The 16,958-nt window shown below is 46.4% G+C and overlaps 1 protein-coding gene across 2 annotated transcripts in view; it reads left to right on the top strand.

Annotated features, from left to right (window-relative positions):
* Window positions 1-16,958, top strand: part of COX10 (cytochrome c oxidase assembly factor heme A:farnesyltransferase COX10) — a 102,177-nt gene that overhangs the window by 78,924 nt on the left and 6,295 nt on the right. For both annotated transcript variants that reach the window (XM_083805211.1, XM_083805210.1), the window contains exon 6: window positions 8,438-8,670. In XM_083805211.1, coding sequence (XP_083661337.1) covers window positions 8,438-8,670 — 233 coding nt within the window. The remainder of the gene's footprint in view (window positions 1-8,437; window positions 8,671-16,958) is intronic.

Raw genomic sequence — 16,958 nt, 5'->3', positions numbered from 1 at the left:
GAAGGGATTTGCATTTTAAAGAGGTGCATTGGAAATTCAGGGTTGTAAACTCTTTATCAGGAGGGGCAGTGCTGTAAGGGCAGGCTGAGCTCCTCATCTGAGAGTGCCTAAACGCTGCCCACTAACCCAGCTCCTTAGGAGCACTGTGCAAGTTGCCTACCTCCCCTCGAGACAGCGAGACATCATTCCTCCGCAGCTCAGAGTTTGTGTTACAAGGCACTTGTAGAACTCTACATATATATATTTTTATATATATATTATTTTACCTTATTTTATTGTTACATTTGGGGAAAAGTCCAGTCCAATTTGAGGTTATCAACATCTTTGTCATAGTTATTACCAGAAACTGAATTACAAAAATCCGGTTACAAAAACTGGCCAGATACAAAACCAGCAAAAACAAATTAGCAGGCAGAATTACAACAAGTCTGTTCCGTTATCTTAAAATCTGGGGTAGTGTTATACCCAGGTAAAGGGAATTTGATATCCAATTCTTGTAGTGCTTGCAGAACCTGATTTGCCGCAGGAGCACATCCTCTGGGATGGGACACCAGGCCAAAGTTTGCTCACAGCTCAGACCAGAGGCTGAACCCCGGCAGAATGAAGATTCTGCTCTGTACCTGTGAAGACAACGTTAAGTAATTCGTTAAGGAAACAGCAAAAAGAGGCTTACAAGGCTCCCACTTGTTTGTGCCTCCTAAAGGACATCTTGTCAGTCTTCGGTAGTAAATGACAGACAAGCCCATATTCTGGTGCTCGGAGCTAATGGGGAAAAATTGACTTCCCAATTAAAAGTTTCATATTTTAGTTTTAAAATCAATCATCGTCCAGCCCTTGTCATGAGCCATGGACTCTCTTGCATGACTGAGAGAGAATAAATGGATGTGTATTAACAGCTTTCTCTGTGTTTTTCTCTTAAGTAAGTTCAAGTTTATCTCTTTGATAGATACAGTTCAGTTTAACGTAGTTTTGGCACTTTGCAAGTTACCCTTAATCAGCAAGTTTGGGGGCCTTTCACGATGTTCAGCCACAATGTACCCAGGGAAGATGGTATCACACAAGGGGGAGCGCAGGTTGCTTGCGTTTGGTAAAGCTGGCTGATGCTGAGTCGAGTCTGTATGAAAGAGAGATGGGGTCTGGCAACACATGCATTCTGCCAGTGCTAAAGCTATTTTTCCTTTTAGTTGGAAAGAAATACTATTCCTTGAATCAAATCTGTAATTGAAAGCTGTAGTTGAATATAAAAACATTTTGCTAGTCATGCTAGAAGTGCTGTATGTAAAAAAGATGTGCTGTCTCAAGGCTGTGCTGACTAGGGGCCATCCTGCATCCCCATGTAACCACTCTGACTTAAAATCTCAGCCCACAGTGTGAATGTTTTTCCTGTCGTTGCAGCCCAGTCTATCTGGAGGACCCTTCTGGGGTTTAATATCTTTTGCAAAAAATTAGAATTGTTTTAGAAAAATCATCAGTGATGAAGCTACTGATCCAGACAATGTTGTTCCAGTTTCAGTTTCCATTAGCATTGTTGTTATTACTATATAACTTTTACAGCTGACAATGGTCATGAATATGGTTTTTATTACTAAATATATAAATATGCAGCCTGAAAGGATTTGTGTGGAAAGTTAAAATTCAATTTCACTGTTGGTAGATTGCCATCATTCAGTTGTCTGCCATGATTACTGATTGGGTTTGAATGATCTGTTCCTTACTTTGAGCTTAGAAGCTTTCGGAGTGTTTTTTTTAGCCTCCCATCAAAATCGTTTCAGGGAAGCTACCGTTGCTATTCAGGGCAAAATGTGCCTTTTGCAGCTTTCTGGCTCATTTTTTGCTGTCAGCTGACTGCGGCACTTGTGCCAGAAGACAACCCCACTGCCGGTTTCAGGCATCTGTCCATCTGGGGAAGCAGAGCTGGGAATTATGCAAACACAGTCCAGATGTGTGCTGGAAGGAGATGGTCTTTCTTCCCCATTACCTAAGTCCTAGGAGCAGGAAGACTTCATACAGTCATATGTTGTTGCAGTGCGGAACATCCTCAGCTCCTCGTTGCCCTTCCAAGCGGGATGGGATTGCCAGGGTAACTGCCAGAATTGATGGCCTTCCTTAATTTTCCTGCTGGATCTCAGAAAGTTTTAAAGTTTTAAAACTGCTGAGGGCTCAGCAGTTTTCGGGTGCTGATCCTGTAAAAAGAAAAAGAAAATCCCCTGCTGGTGCTCCTCCAGCTGCGGGAGGTGGCCAAGCCATAGCTCAGTACCGCCTGACAGTCGTGGTGATCCAGGCTCAGCTCCCACCCGGGGACTGGCTTTTGGCAACTCTTGGTGTTGTCTGGCCACAGGAGCCAAGAAGATGCCAAGAGATGAGCACAACTAAATCAGCAGCTGCGGAGGGTGATGGTTTGTACTGGAGATTTCTGTGGACATCCTCCCCTCTTGAAACGAGCTTTCCTGGCTGCAGAAAGAATTGAAGAGAAGCGAATTCTGCTCTGGTTTGTGTCGCCTCTCGTCACTGCTGAAAAAATGCAAAAACCTCAGTCTGCAGCTTTTGTCTGAGCTTGGAAATGGCTTCAGAAGCCTTAATAATTTCTTGCTGACCTGGAAAAAGTTAGAAAGAGGGGGCTTCCTCTGGCAGCCTCATACAGGCAGGTAGTCGGGGGACATTTTTAGTACCTACAGATTCCAGTAATAATAAGCAATTTATGATGATTATTCCCAAAATCTGATTTTAATTATGGCTTTGGAACAGTGTTCATGCACTGGACTCGTATCTCAGACCACGATGGCGAAATGGAGTTGCAGAGATGCAAATCACACTTGTGCTCTTGTTCTGCCAAAGAACTGCAGAGCTCCCAGTAGTTTCAACCCATCTGTGTGCTAGGCTGGTTCAGGCTCTTCCTCTTCTTATTACGACAAATTGTTTTGACACTATATGCAGATGAAATTTACGTCCATAGTAGCAATATTGAGATCAATCTGAGGCATCAATCTCACCTTGATCATCTCATTTACCTGTCACAAGGGGAGATGCTGAAGCCGGTGCTCAGGCAGCCCCGTTTCTGGGGGCAGCTGCAGCAAACAAGCGAGGGGAGAAGCGCGGTGGTGTTGCTGAGCCTGCATCTTGGAGGAAATGGGAAACCCATCCTGGGATGCAAAGGACTTGATCACCTTCGGGAGGCAAAACCTGGCTGGGGGTGGCCGGGGAGCAGAGGTGCTGCCCCTGCCCCTGTCCCACCAAAGCCCAGCCTTTGCCCCCCACGCTTTGTTCTTCACCATCCCCATCCCATAGATTTTAGTTCTGCATCCTGCATTTGGCAGAACGGATCCCTGGCCTTGTGGCTCGAGGAACTGTTGTCAATAATAATAAGGTCTAATACAAAATACCAACCAGGAATTTAAATGTTTCAGTCCATTAAGGTACTCTATGCATGCTGCAGCAGAACAAAAGGGCGCCGTTGTTTTGTTGTTTGGGTGGGTTTTTTTCAGTTTGCCTTTTTAGAAGTGGTGATGTTTCCATAAAAGGTTTTTGACAGACAGGGAGAAGAGAGAATTTGTTTTATTACCTTCTGTGTTGGGCTTTGAATCCAATTTTCAAATATAAGCACTTACGCTTCACCTGAAAAATATGCAGGCAATCTTAAATGGACACTTAGATTCAAGCTTAAGCTTTTATGCAAATATGTTTTGCATGCCCAATTTCCCATTAACACAAGGTCACAAATTAAGTTTCTTATGTATTTACATAACATCTGAACATGAATTGCATACAACTGCTGATAGCTTGAATGCATCTATTCAGAATTCATAGGGGCTTTGTGCCTGTATTTGTATATGAGTGTCAGTATATTCACAGAGCTAGGTTGAAGTGTTAGATGCTGATACTGGAATTTTTCATATTTCTGAATGTTGATATGTTTTAAGGGGAAATTTTGTGTAGTTTCTAGATATTTTTTTCCAAATACAATTTGCTTTTAAACTCCTTATCACCTTTTTTATACTGCTGTTTTTTTTAATTGTAGCTTTGTCTGTACTTTGATAGTGATCTTCACAAAATGCCAAGGATAGTGTAGAAGAGCACGCATAGTAGTGAGGCTATTGATCTTTATAGACGTTAAGCTTGCTAATGCTGCTGTGAAATAGGTAAAATACTACATTAATTTTATAGATGAGCAAATGCTTTAATTTGTTTTCCCCTTTCAATTTTTCCAAGTAATGCTGTGAGTCAATAAGTACTATTACCCGTGGCTCTGGAGCCTGTTAAATAAATATGCTGCATGCACACATGTGCGAGATCATTATATATGTATAACCAGCTCATCTGTAAGTGGCACCTAGATTCAAAGATGATGCCATAGCACATGAATTAAAACAGGCTGCTGTGTCCTGAAGTCACCGTCAGCTGTATGATGAGTGAGGGTTCGCATGGGTCCCTCGGGGTGGTGTGTGCGAGGGGTTCCTCCTGCCTGCGCCCCGCTCCCCACAGCAGCTCCGGGCTGTCCTTGAGCCATGCTCCTCTGCCTCTCCTCTTCCTTCTCCTCCTTCGCCTCTTCAAACTGAACAGGAATGAAATCTCATCAGATTTTCTTTGGATTCGTAAGGGTTTGATTGTTCACTGTTCAAGCTGAAGTTCTCTCCCGAGCTTCTAGCTGAACATGCAATTTTTTTAGATGTATCCTTGGGCAGACTTTGACATATGCATTCTCAATAAAGGAGAAGAGAGGGATGAGGCAGAACTACCAGTTTTTGGTTTTCCTGTAGGAGGTGTCCTATGTGGTGACATACTTGGGTATTTTAGCATTGAAATTTGAAGAGAACTCATTTGGCACTTGTAGTATTTTTCCAGAGCCTGATTTTAATCAGCCAAATAACTGAAACCAACTCCTCCCAAGAATCCATCATAAAACCTAGTTTCTTACTCAATATGTTTGCTTTCCCAGCTAGCTTCTTGGCCAATTTTCCAATGGAAGATTGCCCTTTTTTTTCCCATGGGAGTGATTCCCTCAGCATAAGTGAACGCCCAAGTGAAATGAGGCTTATGCACCAGCGTCTGTCATCAGCCTGCACTTACTGTATGGATGGTTTCGGGATGAAGGAAACCAGCAGAGACCCCGCATCCACTTTTGACCACCACGTGAGAATTCCCTGGTGCTGGGCTCTCCGTTACCTGTGTTCCTGCGGTGTGCACTGCGCTGCCTGATGGCACAAGGCTGTAGTGGGGGGCACGTTGTGGACTGTAGGTGGTGGGTGAATCTGGTGACAGCTCAGCGTCGCGGCCTTTCTCCTGCTCCAGACTGGGATCCTGATCTCCTGAGAGACACAGGCACAGAAGGGAGCATGCATCAGATCGATGAGCACCACACCACATCCGTGAGATTTCACAGAACATACGTAGGCATGGAGGTACATCATGGTCCCTAGGAGACCATAAGCTATTAGAAATCAGAATACCCTTACACTGCTGAGATTGAAACCTGTGGTAAGTCTTTCCTTCCTAAAATCCTTCAAGTCACTGAAGCAGTAAAAACTGCATCAGTAACTGAAAGCTCTGTACCTTTTCCTCAAATATTGTCTCTTTCCCAATGAGGAGTTGCTTATACTTCTCCTAGACCTTATAAAGATGACATATTTCTGGGAGAGTGAGTCGAATTCTCCTCTGCCTCATGTCTCGCCAAGAAAGCAGGGTCCTACTTTCTGAGTGCAGTGTCTTTGAAATGTGGAAGAGTTTTATGGGGCAGAAATAACAAAGCGGAATCATCAGACCACGGTCTGAGTTTCTGATCTCAGCTGGAGTTTCTGATGCAGGTCCTTGTCAGTCACACAATTACTCTTCTAGAAGAATTTTACAGTTCCTTGTTTTTTAAGGAAACACTGGAGAGAAGTAGAAAATGGGATACTTTCTAGATGTCTAAAGGTAATACACTTTGACTGCTTGTGAAGAACAGCCATCGCTGACTTGATGCCCTCCCCTGAGATCCGTGGGACTGTGTACAGACACATACAGACACGATCAAACTGCCTTCAGGAGCTTCCTTTTAAAGAAGCAAAAATGAAGAAACCAAGAAACAAAAACGTGTTTTCATCACACCTTTTCTGGAGGTCTCAATCACGTAACTTCACCCTTCCCTTTCTATAAAGATGCATTTTGTAGCGGGGTTTTTCTGATCCATTGGTCGGCTCCGCCAGCAGTGGTGCCAGGGCTGGCCCTGCGGGGCTCCTGCCACGGGGAAGGTCGCGGTGACTGGATCCCCCATGGAGGGCCTGGCCTCCTCCTTCCCTCTCCCAAGGAGAGGTGAAGTGCTGGTGTCCGCCTCTCCGTCAGCGGCTCGTGGTGCCTGGCGCCCCTTTGATTTGGAGAGATGCAGATGGGTCTTCACTCGCTTAACAAGAGAAGTGCTCGCTGCCTTAGGTCACGCTGTGTCCTCACTGAGGGCTGCGCTCCCCACAGGAGTGGATGTAGGCACCGGGCCTCGCAGGGTCAGGCTGGTCTTTTGTCGCCTCTGGAGCACATATTGTGCAGCCTGGTGTTCATCTGTGTGCCTGACGGTATTTTAGTCAGGAATCAGTCAAGATAGATTTGTTTAACCAAACCCAGTCAGGCTTTCACTGCAGAGGGGGAACGTCTGGAAAGTATAGCACTGGTAGGCCGCGCTGAGGCAGCTTGCTGTGCACATGGTGTTTTGCTGCCTTTCCCCAAAAGAGCACCGCTAGCTGCAAACCCAAAGGGCACAGCTCCGTCTGGCTCCTTTCACAGGACCTTCACGGAAACGTTCTCAGATTGGGTACGTGGCTTTGTCGTTGCTCAGCACGGCGGGGCCCGGCCTCGATCCGGGCTGCCTTCGTGACCCCAAAGCTGCCCACGGAGCGTGAACGTGCTCTGTAACCTGAAATCCAGCGATGGATTTGAAAAGCTGGATAAAATGTTGGGATGTGTCGACTCAGGCAATTTAATTTAAATTGAAGGCAGATCTTTGGTGTGAGGTTTGCTCGTTTTAGTTCTTGTGGTTATTTAGGATTTCCATACTGTATTGGTTTGATGAAGGTTTTAAAAATAAAAATTGGAACGGGAGGATTTTTTTGCTGATAAAACTCACATAAAATTCATCCCCACCAGCAAATTTTCCTTACGAGGGTTGGAGCAGTGCTTGCGACACGTATTTAAGGTTAAGGATTCAGCCAGAGGGCAGGGTAATGGTAGAATACAAAGGCTGCATAGTTTAAAATTAGACAAAACGTGTAAAGTTAAAGTTCACGCAGAGACATTGCTGCGAGCACGTGTGTTTTTTGCTGTTATATGTAGGACTAAAAGTGTGTATTTAGCTGCATCGATTATTTAATGCGACACAGTTAATGGCATTTTCCTCAGGTCTCTCACACCACATTATTCCTCTTAGTGGCATTTGGTTCTCTTCCCGTTTTACCAAATGCCCTTGAACAAGCACAGGTGAAGAGATTTCCACAGCAGCAAACATGTTGATCGGGGGCAAGGGAACAGAAATAAGGCGTCCTTCGGGTTGCATCATGGTGCTTGCTGCCCGCGAAGTGTGGGTTTGGTAGCTGAACAAAAAATCCTTGTTCATCGTATTTGGGTGTTTATTGTGGAACTTATGAGCAGAAGTTTACACAGCTTCAGCCACTTTCTTACAGATTTTAACAGGAATTTCCAGCCTTCGCTCGGCTCTTGTGCAGTAGAAATCAGCAGAAGTGATTAGCATCTTTATTGTTTGGTTCTTTCAGGCAAACCTAAAATATCTTCAGTTAATTCCAGTTACACTTAGCAGATGAGTTTTAATTTTGGTTTTGTTACCGGAATTGCTTTGGTGTGCTACCCTTGCTTAGCAGAGCGTGCAAGCTAAATGGGAGAATGGAATGAATGGAGAATTCAGCTGTTTTCTGAAAAGCCAAAAAATACTTTATTTCTGTTAGCATAATTTCAAAATGATTGAATGTACTCTTTTCCTCTTAAATGCTTCCTAATTTTGTGTCTAACCCTGTTGTATTTCATCCAAAAGATCCCTTGGAAAATTTCAGTCAGTTAAAAATCTGGCAGGCTGCAACCGTGCTCATTCACTCTAAACACGGAGTGCCTTTTCCAGAGGTCAAAACATACTACTATTAGGATAGAAGAAAATGATCTGCTGGAAGCACCGATTCTACGGGCGGGCTATTGACCTGCATAGCTTAAATTAATTTGGTCACAAAAGAATCACCTATCGCTGCAAACCTATGGCAAGATTGCCTTGACTGTTTAGAAAGGCTTGCCTTGGGATGGGGGACAGATGTGAAAATTGGAGTTGGAAGAGTAATAAAAATCCGTAAAAAAGAACCCAAATCTGATCTTAGCTTTCTGGAGGAGTGGGAGGAAGAGCGAGGGGAGGGGGGCACTAACAACTCTTTAAGACAGGCTCCTGTGCTAAGCGTGTGCCCCGGCTCTCCTCCCGCAGCCCCCTGCTCGCCGTGTGCTTCGCTGCCTCCTGCGGGGTGCCGGGGATCGCCCTGCTGACGCTGGGAGTCAACCCTCTCACCGGCGCCCTGGGAGCCTTCAACATCTTCCTGTACACGTGCTGCTACACACCCATGAAGAGGATGAGCATTGCCAACACGTGGGTGGGAGCTGTCGTCGGTGCCATTCCCCCCGTCATGGGCTGGACTGCAGCTACTGGTAGTCTTGATGCTGGTAAGTGCAAAATCCACGCTCGCATCAGGGGGAAGCTGTTGTCAGTATTGTCTTTGGGATACCTAAATGTACCTACACGAAAGGCAGTAAGTAATGATTTTTACCAAGTCCCATTCTTGATGCTTGTTGGCCTGACTCTGCTTCAAAAGTAGATCTGTTCCACTGTTTGCGGTGGAATATAAACTCGTGCAGCACAGTACCGGGAGGGCTGAAGAAGTAGATACGATGGCATCATTCTCCTTATGGGGGCATTTTAGGGGTAAGCACGAGCTGATAGGAGAATATGTCTTATAAAATGTGCGTTTAGGTCATATTGAAAAGAAAATCTAGAAGGAAAGTAGCGTCTTTGCAAGTGGGGTTTGCATGGAAGACATGTAAATTTTGGAAACATGTAATTTTGGGATTAAAACCATACCCACTTAGATCTGACTTACAAGTCAGGAGCTTTCAGCAGGAAAATTCCCAGATGTGTTTACTACTGTCTTTCCCCAAGCCAGAAAATATCCTAGGAAGACTAATTTATTGGTGTATTTTTTAATTGCCCACTTTTAGACTCTTAAGTTATAAATGTTCCTTTCCCCCCTCCTTGAAAAGCAAACAAAAAATTCTATTTTAGTAACTGTGAACCATTTTTACATCCCTCATAAAACACTGATCTCTTCAGCAGCTAAACTCTGACACAATTAGGGCTTGTTTTTCCTGCCAGCTAGAAACTAAAGAATCAAAGTGGTTATAGTTACATTCTGCATAGTTGTATTCTGAAGAAACTCATGAAGTTCAATTAGCAGGTCTGTTAAGGGTTTTTTAGCACACACTCATCCCACAGCGTGGCATATTTAAGGTTTGAATAATACTTTCAACAAGAAGGCTTTTAACCAGAAGTTATCTGAATCTGTGCAAGATCCGTAGCACGCCATTCTTCATTTATGCTGCATGCTTGCTGTAAACGTCAGGCTGTACTGGCTTTGTGTACACATGTTCCGATACAGATCTAATCCAGAGCTAGGATGAAGGGGGTTGTTTGTTTTGATAGTTGTGTGTACTACTTCTGTACAAACATTTACGTCTCTGAAAATCTTCTTTTTTTTTATATTTAGACATATAAATGATATGTATGTGCATGTGTAGTGTCTCACGTTAAGGAGTGCGTAACAAACATCGTTAGAAGCTCTGTAGTTCTAAAAAGAGAATGAATTAAAAGCAAAATGAATGCATATTTTTAAGAACTATATCATTCTGGCTGCTGTGGCGTAGACCCTGGATCTGAGGACGTTTAGGAATTCCTGTGTTGGTTTTGGCATCTCATTGCAGAGCTGATCCTGTAAGATGTCTCTCTTGTGCCCATGCTTCCTCTGCAAAGTCCAGCCGGGAGCGAAGAGCTGCGGATCACCGGGAGGCATTTCTTTAGAGCTAAACCGCTGCCGTTAGAGCCCACCTCACTAAAGGAAACTGGCAGTGGTGTTTGCTATCTTTAATTATCTTTTATCATCAAGTTAGAACTTGCTCTTCAAGATCTATTTCAAGAGCTACTCTGTCCCTGTGCAGCAAGCAGCAGAGAGCACCATCCGTGTCCCATGCAAGCTTTTCGTGTCTGTTGGCAACTAATGGTGTGCACATGCTGTGCTGCAGAGGGGATAATCCCTGGCACTGATGCAGTCAGTGGAAGATGACAACTTTTTAAAGCAGACTTTGCCAGAACACGGTGATCTGTGCTGGTGCGTAACCTGCTGTTGTATTGTTTGTTCTGGGTAGCTAAAGCTTTCTGCAGTCATCTCTGTCCGTGTCAGCAGGGCCAGGCAGCTTGGTTAATAGTGAAAGAAATTTTAAGCATCTTGCTACTACAAAATAAGAGTTCAGCGCCTGGAAGACTCCATCCCACCTGGAGCACAAACGTACATCCTCATGCACACACGTATGACGTGCAGACCTGCATCCCTTCTCTCACCAGCCTACCCACAGTTGTTGAGCTCATTAATAATGTGTAATTAGCTTGGAGACTTAACCTAGTTTTAAGTAGAGGTGTGAAAATGCATTTGCACCTCGTTTAAAAAGAAAAAAAAAAAAAGATTGATTATTCCACTGAATAAGAAAGAGGAATGTGAAGGAAGGGAGTTAGAAAACTAATGAGAAGGAAGGTGCTCCCGGCTTAACTGGCCTTTTTTGAGTTTACATTTCATTATGGATTTTCTCTCCTTGTAATCTTCTCACAGCAGCCACATTGTTGTACACGTTGCTGGTTGTAGGGAAAACAGTATTTAAGTGCAGACCTTTCATTACTGTTTGAGGGGGGTAGCCAAGTGTTACACCACACCGGTTCGTAGCCTAGCACAGCCCCTCCTGCACCCTTCTCGATGTCCAGGGCTCGGTGGCGGCGCTGCGAGATGATCTTGTCATCTGATAGAGCTGAAGGCGATTCCTGGTTTCTGATTCCAGAGATAATAAGAAAATGTCTCAGATTTGAGCAGCCTGGTTTTCATTTGTCCACATTTTATTTGTAACTCTCTTATTTCAAAGGTAATTCCTCGACAGATTCTTGCAGAAGAAACAAATACTGCATTTTTGCAGATAAAAATCTGAGACCTTCTATCTCCAATGATGCAAATAAGTGCTTACATTTCTTACACTACATATCTGCTGCAGATCTGGTGATTCCCAGTGATGCTTGCTTCCCTTTCTGTCCCTGATAGGTCTTTAATTATATGCTCTTAAGCCTGATTGAGCATCCTGCCCCCAACCCTGGATTTTGTGCCAACACAATTTAGGGAAAACCTCACATTTCAAAAGAGAAAGATAAGGTTATCTCTGGGAGGATGTGGAATTCTTTGTTGTGGGTTTGGGGGTTTTCTGTGTGTGTTTTTTTTTTTAATGGCAGCTGTTTGAAACTGTTGAAAGATCGGGAATGTTAACATTTCCTCGCTGGGTGATCCGAGTGCAGGTGAGATGGTCAAAGGTGCGTGATAAATGTAATTTATCACATAGATATCACTACCACATATCTGCTGTATTTATGCAGAACTTAACTGCCAGCCTGTGATTTGCAGCAGCACGTTTGCTTCCTTGAAAGCAGACTTCATTGCTCCTTTGTGGTACTATTTATTTATGAAGATATTTGTTTTTCTAGTAAATCTAGACTCCCTCAAATTATTTCTTCTGATTTTTTGAAGGAAGGACTAGCAGGAATATAACGAAATGCACTTAAAGCCCTAAGTGAGAGCATAAAGACAGGAGAAAGAGGCAAAGCTCAGCAGGGCCCTGCTGCGTGCAAGGTCCGGGTTCTGCAGTGCTCCTGTGGGTGCTGTGCTGCTGTCGAGCCCGTGCGATTCTGTAGTGCAGATGTCTGTAGGAAGTATCAGAGCTATTTATCTTGGCATGCAAGGGGCATACGTATGCGTGCTTTAAATTACCCTCGCGTTGCTGTTCTTCCTCCCCAGCCTAACGCTGCTGCTTGCTTGTTAACAGTGTTTGTTGCCCATCTTAACTTGTTATTTTTAGTTAGCAGACGAATAAATCTGCGGTAAACATTTCCAAGCGCCACAGCCCGTATTTTGTTCTCCACGTTTTGCACTTCTTCCGCTCACCTCCCTGCGCTCGTACACTGGCGGCTCGATCCCAGCCTGCGGTGTCGGTGCCTCGGAGCGGAGCAGTTCAGTGCCACGGCGTTCGTGTGAACCACCCAGTTGGATGGAAGTGACAGGCAGGGGTCCTCAACATAATGTGCTTATCAGTTAAGGGGATTTATTCTGAGTAGGTGGCAGTGGCACGGCAGATAACAGCCTTGACAGTATAGCAGACATTACAGACCCGCGGTGGCCTGGAGCCATAGGTATTACTGCACCAAAGAGTGTTTATCTCAAGAGACTATTTAGTTTATCTCAGATGCTCCACTTCTGGTCTCGTTTTCCTGAAAGACATCTTGTACTGATTTTCATTCATTTTCAGAAATTTAAATAATTCCTGGGGGCTGTGGAATTTATAGGCTGCGTATCAATTGTAATCATTTGGAGGCTGATTTTTAAATTGCCTTTACTTTGTAATTCAAATTATGTTGTATGGTAGACATTAATTATGTCAGCCAACATCTATTTACAAATGGGGATTTAATAACGGGCAGTTCTTATCAGCTAGTGACATTTGGCAGATGGATAGTTTCAGGAACAAAAAAAAGAAAACAGGGCACGGGGGGGCTGTGGCCCAACCTGTCAGTGGCTGGGGTCTCCGATACCTTCCCTGATGTAGCACTTGGCTGCCAGGAGGAGGGAGAGCAAAGCAACAGCTTAATTGCATGCAAAATAAGCGTGGACATCTCGGTGTCCCGTCCTTTCTAGCTGGGCACTGAGCTTTCCGAGCCCCTCGAGGTGGGAGCTGCCCTGCGGGAGGGGGCTCCAGCCACGAGCTCCCTCCAGCAACATCAGCTGCGCAGGGTTTCACTTCTCAGACGAAAGACAACGGGCTCTGTGGTCTGTTCCGGGGGAAGCGGGGATATTCATGTTATCGACATCTGAGAATTGGAAGCTGGGGGCCAGGAGTGTGCTTTGTGTGGGTAGAAACTGTAAAAACTGGAGTGGAGAGACGGTACTAGTAAGCAGCTGGTCTGAATTTAGGACAAAAGCTAGTGAGCTTTTTTTATTCTTTCCATCTTCAAAACAGATGAGCAGCAGCTCCAGCAGTGGGGCACCTGGCGGAACTGTCCCCAGGAATTCACAGGCTGCACACCAGTACCCGCATCCCTGCCCCGCGCACAGTGGCGCACAGCACCCCCAGGAGGTACACAGGGGCCCCGGGTGGCACACAGCACCCCCAGGAGGTGCCCTGGGTGACGCACAGCACCCCCAGGAGGTGCACAGGGGCCCCGGGTGGCACACAGCACCCCCAGGAGGTGCACAGGGGCCCCAGGTGGCACACAGCACCCCCAGGAGGTGCCCTGGGTGGCACACAGCACCCCCAGGAGAAGGCATCAGCAGGGGTCTGCAGGAGAGGCTCCCACTTCGGAGCCCCAAAGGAGCCTGGAAGAGGCTGTCGATGAGGAGCCCCCGCGTGGCTGTGCAGGTTTGCCGTCCTCTGCTGAACCCGGTCCTCTGACAAACTTTGGCAAATGCTTCCTGAACGTATTTGCACAAATGAATGCTCTGGTAATTCCATCTTAACCAACAGGCTTGCATTTTTTGTGGTGTTATGTTGCTGGGGTAGCTGAGACCAGTTATGTCGGGCATTGTTTTACGCAACCGTGGCTGTATAATGAAAGGTGTTTCCCTGTGGGGCTGTCAGCAGCAATAACCTGTTGTGTGTTGCACAAAAACTGTGTGTGCCCGCATGTATCTGTATGCGATATCTTCACCCGTACGCAGTATCTGCACACGGCAGCTATCTTTCTCCCCATGGCGAGCACACCTGAGGACATCTGGTTTCCTCCTGCTAAAGCCAGTGGCCAGCAACGTTCCCTGGAGGTGAGAAACCCCACTGCCAACCTCATCTCCTATTCATGGTGGACACCGAGAGTGCTCCTCTTGTTCTGCCAACAGACCGCGCACACCCCAGCACCCCTCCCCTGTATCTGCTCCCGCAGAGAAGTCTCCTGCAGCCCTGAGACGGTCCTGCTCCGCAAGCCTTTTGTGCCACTCTTCAAAAGAAACAGCTATAGAAACCCATGACCATGAAGCTTTGTAGCGTTGCCGCGCTCTCCCCCGTGCCCCGCGTTTAGGGGACCGCACAGCCTTGAGGCGCACAATGACGGCCGAGCGCCGCAGCCCGCCCCATTGTCCGCACTGGAGGGACCTTGTGCGAGGCTTTGGAAGCGATACGTTTCCTTTTTTTTCCCTCAAGGCTGCTTAGCCACTCGCGTGTCATCTGGCGCAAGCAACAGCATGTGCTTTTGTTTCCCCGTGGAAGCAGAAGTGCCGGTTGTTGTCTTGCTCTGCTGCTGATGTAGGAAACGCCGCAGTGGTAAAGTACGGGGGAACTTGTCTCAGTTTGGTTAAGGTTTGTGAGCAGATAATTCCTAAATGCCTTTGTGGTTGAGAATGCTTCGTAATCACGAATTAAGATGTAAATTTTGTAGAGCTAATCCCATTTCTGCTCCCAAAGACAATGGTAAAAATTAAATAGTAGGTAAAATGTTTCCTCAGGGAGATTTTATCAGGGCAGTATCTTGAACACGTGTAATCTGAGGCCAATTGATTTACCCTAATAGTTATTTTCCATCACTGAAACAAGCTGAAGGAAAGATCCCAATTAGTGCGTGCTCCGACTGCTGCACAAGCAGAAGACGCTGCCTGCAGCTTTGTGAAGCAGCCTCCCGACAGCGGGACGGGACAGCGGTGCTGTGGGTGCTGGGCGTTTGTCCCACCTCCCCCAGATAACGCTGGGGGTACTTGGTGTGTCATTGTACCTGCAGTGGGCAGCGCGGTTACGATGAGATTTCACAATCTTCCTTTACACGTGTAATTGCTGCATAGTTAGAAATCTCCGGGGAAGACTACTGTGTTAGACCTGTTGTGAACGCGCTTGGAAGCCAGAAAATAAAAGCTTTGGGGATGTATCAAGTACGTTTGCTGCCGGTGTGACATCCTGTAAAAATCCCGCAGAACCACAGTGAAAACTTTTGGACCGGTTATGTCAAATTTCCAGTAGAAAAGGTGAAAAATGCAGTCGGAGACAGCATGGTTGCTCTGAGCAGGTGGATACAGCTGGAGCGGTTCAAGGCTCGGAGCTCTAATCTACCTTGTCTGGCTTAAAGAGCAATTTGTTCGACATCTCTTAGCTGAGGAGAGCCAGTTGTGTGCTATCAAGTAAAACGGTGTGTGGTTGTTTCCTGACTACAGTCCATTAAGAGGCGAAGCTTAGGCTACCAAAGCCTTCCCCTCCTGACAGGAGCCAAACTCGGAGCAGTTTCCTAGAGACAAAAGGCCGGTGCTTCCCTCTAATAAGGCAGGGAGCTACCGAGGTCTGGAAATAATTTGAAAATTCCTTCGCATTATTCAAGGCAGAAGAATTACTAAAATTGTGCTTTAAGCAAAACAGCATTCTTAGGTTGCCAAGGCAGTAAACACCAGCTTTGGGAAATGCAATAAGATTTCAACATCTGTTTTGGAGCTGATATTTTAACCATTCTGTGTTTATTTTAATGCCTGGTTGGCCGGTTCCCAGTCATACATACACAGCACCAAAGAAAAGACAGAAGGAGCAAGTCCATTCTTGAACTGATGCTACACATCGGCTCCCCCTTCTTTCTGTTTCTTTTTCTTTTTTTTTGTTGGTTTTTTGTCCTGGTTAAGTATCTGGCTGTTTGTCCTGCCTAGAGTTTGCAAGCGGAAGCCGAGCTTTGCAGATCCCTGGGTGAGAACAGAAGGCACCGTGCATGCCCTAAAGAGCAGCGAGAAGGATAAGAGGACAGAATAAGCCGCTCATCTGGGTGTTTTCAGGAACACAGTGTCGACACAGCGGCGTCCCTGCAGATAACCTTGGGCACGTTTGCCCCAGCGTGCGCAGGCACAGCCGTGCTGGCAGGACTCCAGCCCGAGGCGCCGAGCTCGCGCCCGGGGCTCCAACCTCTGCCCCCCCTCCTGCTTCGGTCCTGTTCTGCCCTGGAACAACTCGCCTGCAGGAATTTTGCAGAGGATTTCAGTCAGATCCCAAAGTCTTGTACCTTGTTATAAAGTGGAAAACTGAACTAATTCAGCTGTGTGTGAAATCAGCGTTCTGCTCCACGTGTCGGCTGTACGCTGCAGAAGGAGCCGTGACGGCAGCAGGCACTGCTTGCGAGCAGGAGCCCTGCTCAAACGAGGGCTTCAGAGAGCGGTGTCCTCGGCGTGGGGCAGTCAGCAGGAGCCAGAGGTTACTTCTGCCCTGCAGTGGTTGAGGAAGGAGGTTTGCAGCCCTCAGGTTGCTTTACGTGAAGGAAACTGTTCAGATCAATGCTTCCAGCAAGATTTCTCTTGGCACTGTTGCTCAGCAGGGAATGTGCCCACCGTTTCTTCAGCAGGAGATGTTTGGGTTTGAACAGACTTTGGGTCCTTCACAGGGCGTGAGGAGCTTGGGGGACTGTGCTAGGGATTTGGGGGACTGCACTAAGCACCGGAGCATCCCCAGCAAGGCCAGGGCGGGCAGGACAAGAAGCTGTTGCTGTGTGCTTGCCCTCCTGTCCCCATGTCAGCCAGTGGCCAGGGCTCACACCCCAAGAACCATGTCCCATTTATTTCCCTGATCTTCGCTGTGCTCTTAGCAGAGAGCCAGGGATGGAGCAGGCTCAGGCACTCCCTAGCCTGGGATTCAGGACATCCTGCAGAGGAGGT

The sequence above is a fragment of the Anser anser genome (assembly GCF_964211835.1).
Source record: "Anser anser genome assembly, chromosome: 19".
NCBI classification, from domain to species: Eukaryota; Metazoa; Chordata; class Aves; order Anseriformes; family Anatidae; genus Anser; species Anser anser.
The sequence above is the reverse complement of the archived record's forward strand: the minus strand, read 5'-3'. Positions and strand labels throughout refer to the sequence as shown.